General features: G+C 37.1%; 1 protein-coding gene across 1 annotated transcript in view; it reads right to left on the reverse strand.

Annotated features, from left to right (window-relative positions):
* Positions 1 to 11312, reverse strand: part of LOC106880218 (uncharacterized) — a 36986-nt gene that overhangs the window by 15058 nt on the left and 10616 nt on the right. The window contains exons 4-7 of the mRNA XM_014930080.2: positions 10068 to 10301; positions 7411 to 7653; positions 6920 to 7150; positions 2579 to 2611 (exon numbers count right to left, since the gene is read on the reverse strand). Of these exons, the coding sequence (XP_014785566.1) occupies positions 2580 to 2611; positions 6920 to 7150; positions 7411 to 7653; positions 10068 to 10301 (740 nt within the window). The 3' untranslated portion in view covers position 2579. The remainder of the gene's footprint in view (positions 1 to 2578; positions 2612 to 6919; positions 7151 to 7410; positions 7654 to 10067; positions 10302 to 11312) is intronic.

Below are 11312 nucleotides of genomic sequence, written 5' to 3' on the forward strand. Positions count from 1 at the left end.
CACTATACAAGAAATTGAAAACGAATGAAACTGAAAATAGATGGGCAAAGAAAAGAATGCATGGTCAATTTCATAGGGGTGTTGAAAATAAGACAGACAGAGAAAAAAGATGGCTGTGGATGACTAAAAGTGATTTAAAACCGGAAACGGAGGCTCTAATCTGTGCTGCCCAAGAACAAGCACTAAGAGCAAACCTGAAAGCATCGTCAAAAATAGAAATGCAAAGAACATATGGGATTTTATGATATAGTGCGGTTCTGACCCTCAATGCAGATTCTGTGATATATTTGATGAAACAATAAAGTATCTCGTCTCGGGGTGTCCTGTGCTGACACCAACCGAATACAAGAATCGCCACGATAGGGTAGGACAGTATTTACATTGGAAAATATGTAAACACTACAAAATCAACTCTCCTGCTTACTGGTATGAACATCAACCTAAGCCAGTTGTTGAAGGTAAAAATGTCACTTCCTCTGGAAGTTTACAGGCAAATCGACCAGACATAGAGATTAAAGACAGGGAAGGAAATACTTGTAGACTAATGGATGTGAGTGTTCCTACTGATAAAAATGTATCTATAAAGGAATTTGACAAATTAAGTAAATATAAGGACCTGGAAATTGAAATACAAAAGGTATGGTATCTTAAAGCGAGAACTCTTCTTGTTATGATAAGAAAGGGATGTCAAAAATATCTAGGTAATATCTCTGGAGAACTATGTCTCAAAGAAATCTAAAAGATTGTGTTGACAAGTACTGCCCACGTCCTTAGAAAAACCCTATCAATTTAAGTGTCTATGTTGTATTACATGAAGATATTTCGCTACTGCCCCTGCCACTTCCCCTCCCAAGCTTTCAGTCATACTGTAACATCTCTTATCCTTCACTCGTCCTAGGACGCTGGTTGTGTCTAAGCAAGTTATTGTCAGAAACATGCAGATTAAAAGTAAAAAAGAAGAACAAGAACAACAACAACAACAACGATGACAACAACAACAACAACCTGGAAATCGAATTACAAATATATTCAAGTTTTCTTGTAGGTATACTAGGTATGATAAAAGAAAAAGATATCAGAAACATCTAGACAACACCTCAGGAGAACTCTCAAAGAAATCCAAAAGATTGTTACGAGAAGTATTGTCCACCACCTTCGAAAAGCCCTATTAATTTAAATGTTTGTGTTGTATTATATGAATGTATTTCCGTACTACAATCTCCAAGTATTCAATTACATTTCAACATCCCTTAACCTTCATTTGCCCGAGGGCATGTTTGATTGCATCAAAAATTCAGATTAAAAGAAGAGAAAATACTAATTTCCGTGTTTTCGTATCCGTACTCATCAGTTCAATCTTTTGCCAGTTTATGATTCCAGCTCCATACCTAAGTGATGTTATCGCTCATGTATTTACCGCTTGGATTTTATTCTGCGGAAATGTTCTTCTTCATCTGTTCTTCCATTTTCTTTCTTCGTGATTCCATTGAACTCTAGAATGCCAGGGTACTTATAACTTTTCTTTTTAATCTGTTTCATTACATCTCTATTTGCCAATTGATATACATACTCGCACGCGCACATACATACATACGTACATACATACATACATACATACATACATACATACAAACCACAAAGGAGAACGCTACTTCGAAGACTACAGATCTAATCAATCATTGGAACTGTAAAAATCTGTAAAACTTTCCAGAAGTTATCATTCAAATATATGGAAGTGAAAAAGGAGCATATACAGTATATTTTGCTTTATGAGTTCATTAAAGGCAACAACGCAACGAAATGTGCGAGGAATATTAATGCAGTATTTTGGAATCGGGCGTAAGCCAGTGTCAACGGTGGTTCAAGAAATTCCGAGCCGGAAACTACAGCCTAGACGACGATCCTCATCCTGAAAGATCTGCAGAGCTCGAGAAGGACGTCCTGTAAACCCTGGTGGAACAAAACCCCATCGTAACTTCTGGGGCTTGAGTGACTTAAGTCGGCGCTAGAAGAAAAATGACTTTCAAAATGGAGAGTGTTCTTCCATCAGGATAATGCTCGGCCACATACAGTGAGGATGACATTCCAAAGGCTGGAGCGGTTTGAATAGGAAATGATGCCCCACCAACCATATTCGCTGGACATTGCCTCATCTGATTTTCATTTGGACGAGGAAAGTGAGAATTCTGTAGACGAGGTCAGAACAGTACTGGGGGAGTATTTTTCGTTATGGACAGTTGAATTTTGGAAGAGGGGCCTTGTAAGTCTACCAGATAAATGGAGAGTATATTTCAAATTAAAAAAGAACTTAATTTTAATTTTGAAAAATAAAAGAAGATAAAAAAACATTATTTATGGGATGACCCAATATATATATACAGATATTCATATGAAAAATTGGAAGTTTATATTTCTGAGTTTCCTGTGAAATATACGTCGAAGTTGCCTTCCTTCATATCTACATCGATAGAATAAGTGCCATACACTAATGAACTATATGCACTATATTGACTTTTGTTGTCGAAAATAAATCCTTACTGTTTTCTTAAAATAACAGAAGCAAAAAATTTAATCCTACCTTAGCGTTCTTTAACTTCTTTCAGATTTTGAGCTAAAGGAAAAATGGGGAGAAGACAAACGATATTATAATGACAAATGTTGGATATTTTACAGAAACACAATTTCATGAAATGTTAAACTATGCAGCCAATGCACAGTAGAATTTTTATTGTATATCTAATAAAGCAATAAGTTCACAGAGGGTCAGCAAGCTGAAAGAGAAAATGGTTTCATACATATACAATATACAGGACTAATTAGCCGTAAGAGCACCCAATAAAAGCAATATTTCATCTGCCTGGCCAGCTTGTTAGAAATAATTAGTAGCTTCTCTATATGCGACCAAATCACCAATGAGGGAAGATGTCACAAAAATATACCAAGTTAGAGTAAGGATGAAATGGGAAACGTTTAGTGAACTATTACATCGACAGTAACAAAGAGCTTCGCTTCCTGAATGGTTATCAGCTTATATGATCCTTGTGTATAAAGTGCGATATCGTATCTGAGACATACATACATACATACATACATACATACATTCTGGCAGATTAACACCTGTCTATCTGCCTCCTTTCTACTACTGCAAATCACTACATAAACGATGTTCAAGAAGCAAACAAAACTGAAACAACGAAGAAAGTGTCATCGTGGGTTTTGAAGACAGAGTAAAAGAAAGCTGGTTTACGGAAGACCATCAGCCATGCGATGATGCTTATTGCTTGCAAACAAGCAAATCATTGTACGTCACCAACAAAAAGTGAAGACGGAGATAGAAGTGATGTTTGGAGACAGCAAGAAGACACTCAATTGCAAACTGATCAATCTCAAGCAGGAGTTAAAATTTGTCAGTGAGAAACTCCGACATCAAAAGAGAATAACCGAGAGAAAAACAATAAACAAAAAGTTTAACAGGAACCAAGCAACAGTGTATAGAGACATGAGAGCAGAAGCAGTGAACATCACAGGAGCTCCTTTGCGAGAAGACATAGACTCCTTCTGGAGGAAAATTTGGATCGAAGGGACAGAGTTTAACTAAGATATTCTGTTTCTGAAAGAAATTCTAAAAAGTTATTGTCACTGCATTACATCCAAGACATACAGCATTGATTGTGATACCCTTATGACTGTAATCCAGAAACTTCAAGATAGAAAAGCACCTGGAAGAGACTTGATTGTTGGATATTGGTACAAGCTAACTTTCTACTGACCATGCCTTACCAACTTATACCAATTAACTCTCAATGGTAATAGTAGCATACCAGACTAGTTATCTCTGGCAGACGCAAACTGATTCCCAAATGCAGAACCACCCACATGACAAAACGTTACCAGCCAATTGCATACCAGAACTTAATGTATAATGTGTATATATCATGTTTAAACCACTTCCGCCAAGACCATTGTGAAAGTAATAACATCATCACAGCAGAACAAGCAGCTGGGAAGAAGGGAGTCTTGTTAATAAACAAAACTGTAACGTCAGAGGTGCAGAAGCATAGAAGGAACCTAGTTTCAATATGGCGAGACTACAAGAAAGCCTTTCAACTTGCTAAAGTTCCAGTGAACATAGTGAAAGCCACAGCTGACATGACTTAATCGTGAGTCACCATCTTGAATTAAATACAAGGAGTGATTGTATTATCAGATAGAATACAGTATCGCAGAGGCATATTCCAAGGGGACATCCTTTCTGGGATGTTGTTTATACTTTCTGTAAACCTCTTGTCATGAGGCTGATAACATACATAGGTTAATAACTTCATAACACTTGGAAAGCAGCTCCTTGAGTAGCATTCGCTGTCTGATAACCTTAAATAAATATCCAAAGACGTCGCATGACTCCACCGCAATGTAACATCAGATGAAAAGATGAACGTGTATCAGCAGAAGGCCAGGAATGGATATGTTAATAGAACGCTCTGAGATGATAGTAACATTAATCATCAAAGCAGTTTATCATGGACGAATAGCCGGATTACTACCAGGAACAGGAAATATGAACCAAATACCTGACGCAGGAAAGGACGCAAAATGAGACAACCGATGGAGGCTTTGTGGAGTTAACACTGAAGATATTACCCACATCGTAAGCAGTTGTCCAAAAATGTCATAAGACATGATGTTGTATATACAGCATGTTTAATTCTCTTCTTCGTGTCATGAAACATGATGTTGTAGCTAGGATACTATATAATGAGATCTGTCGGAAGGATAAACGCGAAGCCAAAGGAATAAGACCCCACAGTATGGTGAAAGCAATAGCCACTCATAATAAAAATGAGTACTGGTGGATTGTCCCAGTGAAAACCTCAATAAAATGTAAACATTATAGACCTGACATAATGGGACAGAGAAAAGAAACTGTAGCATTGTGGAAATCAGCTACCCAGCGGATGTTAACATAAATCTAAAGATCAGAGAAAAAGAAAATACACTGAACTGTTGAAATATTTGCAGTTACTCTATAACAGTAATTATTGGGGCACTGGGATATGCAACACACTGCCTAAATATCAATCTTGAGAAATTAGGCTTCTCAAAACCATAAAGGAGAAAGCTGATGCGAAAACTATAGATCCAATCCATCACTGGAACTATAAAAATCTGTAAAACTTTCCAGAAGTTTATCATTTAAGTATATATGAACAGATATGCAAGTATATGCATGAAAATGCTTACATAAAACGAAACAAATCTGTACATATACATATATATACACACACATACATACATACATACATACATACATACATACATACATACAAAAACACCCTGTTGATGTACTTGAAATTCCAATGAAAGAGCTTTGGATCTAGGTTAGAACCGGCTGTTTCTCTATTGGCAAGACATCTTGAAATAAAACTGAATAATCACGTACGTACATTGCGTGTGTTGTTGGCACTCCGTCGCTTACGACGTCGAGGGTTCCAGTTGATCCGATCAACGGAACAGCCTGCTCCTGAAATTAACGTGCAAGTGGCTGAGCACTCCACAGACACGTGTACCCTTAACGTAGTTCTCGGGGATATTCAGCGTGACACAGTGTGACAAGGCTGACCCTTTGAATTACAGGCACAATAGAAACAGGAAGTAAGAGTGAGAGAAAGTTGTGGTGGAAGAGTACAGCAGGGTTCGCCACCATCCCCTACCGGAGCCTTGTGGAGCTTTAGGTGTTTTCGCTCAATAAACACTCACAACGTCCGGTCTGGGAATCGAAACCGCGATCTTATGACCGCGAGTCCGCTGCCCTAACCATTGGGCCATTGCGGCTCCACCGTACGTACATACATACATACATACATACATACATACATACATACATACATACATACATGCAACCATACATACATAATACATACATTTCATAAGTATGTATTATACATACTTGCATACATACATACACATTTCATTTGCTAAATGAATTTAGTAATTTTACATTTATGATTCTATAAACGTACAGTATATGTTTTAACTTTTCTAACAAAATAATACATGTATTCTTAATTCACTTATGTTGGTAGGGATGTAAAACTAATATATCTTATCGAATTTGTCCGAGCATGACAACAGACTAATAAATAATTCAAAATACGATTCAACTTCATCTCTCAACCAGTCATTGGTTAAATTTCACATTCTTGTGAAATTCAATTTCTATCTATTTGCAAGGGTATTTCTCAAACGTATACACACAGAAACAGGCACTCACATGCACATACACAGACACTCCCTAAACTAATATACATGCGCACAATTTTTTTTTCTCAGCATATTTGTATCTTTTTGTATCATGTTACTTGTTTCAGTCATTAGACTGCAGCCATGCTGTGGCACCGCCTTGAAGAATTTTTAGTCGAATATATTAACACCAGTACTTATTTTTTAAAGCCTGGTACTTATTTTATCGCCCTCTTTTGCCGAACCGCTAGGTTATGGGGACGTTAACATACCAGCACCGGTTGTCAAGCGGTGTTAGTGGGAGAAACACAGACACAAAGACACGCGCGCCACACACATACACACACACATGTAGTTTGTGCCTACCAAATCCACTCACAAGATTTTGCTTGGCCCGGGACTATAATAGAAGACACTTGCCCAAAGTGTCACGCAGTGGGACTGAACCCGAAACCACACAGCCACGCCTGCGTATAAAAATAAATTATTGATAAAATATTCATAATCATACATGTATAAACATATATATATATATATATATATATATATATATATATATATATATACATACGTAAAATTCTTTTCTCTATAGCATGTCGAAGGGAAACTAAAATAAAGGAATCGAAGTATTTTGTTGCTTACAAAGAAATATAAAATTGTTTCTAGAACAAATACTTACATCCGTTTATTTCGTAGAAATTCCAGTAATGTCTACTTGGTTTCAAATCAAAATCAAAATGTGTTACATTGGCAATATCACATTTTTGGTTTGAATGCTTATATTCAACTGCCTCACAAGCCTTTGTTTCCATACATCGATCCAAACACTCTTTCAGTGAACCACGTGTAGTTGGGTAATAGTCGTAACCGTTGATGCTAGCTCCTAGTATGATGTTCATAATACCACGTTCTGCAGTTAAGGAAAACATTAATGAAAAGAATTGGATCGTTGATGGCTAAAATAAACCAAAATATTACTATCGAAGACAAGGGCACACACACACCAAAGATTCTATCAGCAATTAAAGAAATAACAAATTTACATTCATTCACCAGTTTAATTAGACAATCATAAATCATTTTATGAATAACAATTTCATTACGTCTTTTCTTAACTGAAGAAACTTTTATCAAGTCAGGTAGTTTAGAAATAAAATTTGATATATAAACCTTGCTGAAGCTGATAAAAATCTCGTTGACTGGCAGGACGTACAATTTTCGCTTTGGAGGCGTCATCAGATAAAAGTGTGCAGGTCGGACCATTTTTGGTATCATGTTCAAATGCGATACAATTCTTAGTTAACAAACAAGTTGTAGCACATGTTTCTACGTCATATTCTTTTATGTATTGCAATTTGTTGCCGTCTTTAAGAAAAGCATCTGGTACTTTCAAGAACATCCTTATGCTGGACACTGTGAAAAGAAAACATCACAAATTTACTTAACGGAAGATGAAGTGAAAAGAAAACATCACAAATTTACTTAACGGAAGATCAAGTCAAGAAGAAGTTTATGCTTTCCATAGTAGATTCTACTCTTGACGCAATAAGGGCAGCAGTGACAAAAGCTCCTGTAGAATCTGCTCTAAGATAACCATGGACTTCGTACAAGATATACAAAGAAAAACTCTCTCGGACGATCTGGAAAGAGAAACAGGAAACCTGTCTCCGGGAAGTTTCTTTGTTCTGAAAGAACAAACTCAACAGGATTTCACAAGATTCACCAGTTCTCTTAATTAAATGACGAAAGGTAAATTTCTGGTCTGTCATTGCCAAAAGATCAACACCATGTCTGTTCGCTAATGAGTATGTTGACAAACGTTTATAAATGCGGGGTCCCAAGATACTCAGGATGCTTTGAGCATATATCAGCAATCACCCAGACCATCATAGAAGCAAAAAAAGAGCTACAGCATTCTCTCAGTAGTATGATTAGATCTCACCAAAGCCTACCCAAGTGTGATCTACCAATTAATTCAAAGACCATTGGAGTAGGCAATCTGGTGCATTGGAAAGAGTTACGACAACAACAGCAACGTCAAAGACACCATGACTCAACTTAACAATTGGCTCAGAGCAGCCGATGATTACCAGCTACTCCGATGTTTTATGGAATAGTTTTTCCAGTAAGGCATCATACGCAGACTGTAAGGTTTATTCCTGCTTTATAACTACATCGTCATACAAATGGAAACAATGGAAATATTGTACAACAAATCTGTGCAGAGTTGGCCAGGCGTCCCCCAAGTTACAGTTTGGTCAGCTTGTATGACAAAACCTCAACTGATAGTGGAATAATTAAAACCACACGTAAGGTAAGAGGAATAAGTTCATTGCCACAATCTGAGGATGAGAAAGTCAGATACATCAATAGATCATAAAGAGTGGAAATGAGAGCCCCTAAAAGTTGTGAAGGAAGTTGAAAAATATGGAAGGACCAAGAGGTTTGGGTAGGCAGTCAAGGAGTCTAGGACTTAGCAAATACAGCATCAAGAGGCGGAGCAGAAGAAATAGCTGATACAATTGAAGGCCCATAGTACAGTATGTCTGTGAGGTAACAGAATAAGATCGTCATGGGAAAGAAATAGGGAGACGAAGCACTCAAGCGACTGTTTCGGAGAAAATTCTGAAGAACACTCAGCAGGAAAAGTTGTCCTTCCTGCTGTGCGCTGTAGCCGACGTCTTGCAAACCTCAAGTAACATTAAAATCCGGAATAATGCGGACATATTCTGAAAGCCGTGTGAGAAAACTCTTTACACAGTGAACCACATTTTGAGTGAATGTCCAAGATCACTGGCTGATACAAGTGAAGGAACAATAATATCTCTCCAGAAGTTGCCAAGAGGATAGACCAGAGAGCAACAGGAATTAGAATCAAAAAGAATCACCTTCCAAAGGGAACACGATACGACTCCTTAATCAAAGTAGCTGTGGGTGACCCATTTTTTATTTTGTATCAAACCTCTGACTGAAGATCTGAAAGGAAGACTCATCCTTTCTGAAAAAGAAAAAGAGACAATAACATCGTCCCAACCAGATATGTAGTTTTTCTATTTAGTACAAAAACGATCATCGTGGTCGAACTCAATATTTTGGGAGGACAAGTTTGATATTTCTCACTAACTGAAGAAAGCCATATACCAGGATTTGATTGATGAGTGAAAAGGTAGTGTAGAGTCTATTCCCTATTGATATCGGCTGCTGTAGTTGACAAGAGATCGCAGATGAAGCCCTTCTGCGGATGAAAGTTGATTCAGTACACGCTGCTCACTAAGGTGAAGGTTAGGGGCATAACGCTTGTGATCCAGAGATGCCTGTTAAAGATGAGGTCTTTCCAACACTGCGATTGCTTTTGTCACTGCCAAGAGAATGATCATGCGACATCATTAAGTAGCTCCCGCAGTCTCTGCTTAGGGCTAAATATCGCTGATGTTAAATTCAGTCTGGTTTGCATTTGCGTTTGATAATTCATGAATTACTGAATATTACATTTTAATATCATTTTAAAGGAGTGCAATTAATAACAGAAGCTTTAAACTCTCAAAAATTGCCTTACAGGCAATTTCTCCTTTCAGGTCAAAAACAAAAGCCTTAGTAATAGAGCTGTTCGATTAAAACGACCAAACCACTTTCCTACAAATTTGTGAAATTATAGCTATGTAAAAACATCAGTATTTTACAGAAAAGCAGTGAAGCTTGTACTCAATGTAAAAATTAACAGCACTGACATTTATTTTTGTCAACTTACTCCATTTTATACACATGAAATATTGTTAATAAATACGCAACCCACTTCAAGGTTTATTATTTTTGAGTGTAGTACTCACCTTCATTTAAACTGTAATAATCCCATCTGTGAATACTGGCAGTGAGACTTTTGTCTTCATGATTTAAATCGGTCAAATCACATCGTCTTTGTTCAACTTTATATTCAAACATTTTGCAGTTTTTAGTTTTTTTGCAGTGGGCAGCGCATCTATCGACACTTATATTATCAAGTTTATCGAGATGGTCATATTTGTCGATAGTGGCTCCTTTTACAACAACCATTTTACCTTTATCTAGAAGACATTAAAGTAAATTTGATTACACTCAATACTAAAACTTTAAAAGAATTTTGAAACGATTCATCGTTTTCATTTTCATATGTTCCTTGAAAGAAATATTTCCACACCTTTCTCTGTTTTTATGTATTAACTTAAAACCCACGCACCTCACGCACACACCACATCACACCACACCACACACACATTCACATACACACAAACAAGAGAATACACTTGTATGGACATATCAGGATGAGTAAAAAGTAAGCAACGTTTTGAAACATGAAATTCATCACAATATATTTCAACAACCCGGAAATTTTATTCATCAAAGTAAGTACCTTTACAATCAATGAGTTACAAGTTTGTTTATTGCGGAAACATAAAAATCTGTAGTTCTGGAGATGATGAACTCCTTGAACGCACTTTCGACATTGGTTTGATTTTTTAACTTCTCTCGCAGGAAACCATCAAGGTGCTTGAAAAAGTGGTAGTCTAGAGAATAAATTGGATAGGGAAGAACTTCGTAGCCAAGTTCCCCCAACTTCTAGAGCATCATTAGTGAAACGTGTGGTCGAGCATTGTCATGAAGAATGATTGGCCCTCTTCTGCTGACCAGTCTGAGACGCAGGAGTAGCAGTTTCGTTCCTTTTGGCAATTTCATGGCAATATATTTCTGCAGTAATGGTTTTTCCGGTTTTTAAGAAGTTATAGTGGATGAGTCCAGCAGTACACCACCAAACAATCACAGTCACCGTAACCTTCTTTTTGAAGAGCTTGGATTTAGGGAAGGTTTTCGGTGCTTCATTTTGGTCCAACCACTGCGAAGAAGGTTTTATTTTATTATTGTACAGAATCTACTTTTCATCGCAAGTTACAATACGATCGAAAAATGGAGCGGTCCGGTTACAGAGAAGAAGCGACAAACAAAATCATATCTGCGCATTTTCTGATTTTCATTCAAATCATGTGGTACTCATTTGGCGAACTTCTTTGATTTTCCGATCGCATGCAAATGGTTGCAGG

The sequence above is a fragment of the Octopus bimaculoides genome, chromosome 13 (assembly GCF_001194135.2).
Source record: "Octopus bimaculoides isolate UCB-OBI-ISO-001 chromosome 13, ASM119413v2, whole genome shotgun sequence".
NCBI lineage: Eukaryota > Metazoa > Mollusca > Cephalopoda > Octopoda > Octopodidae > Octopus > Octopus bimaculoides.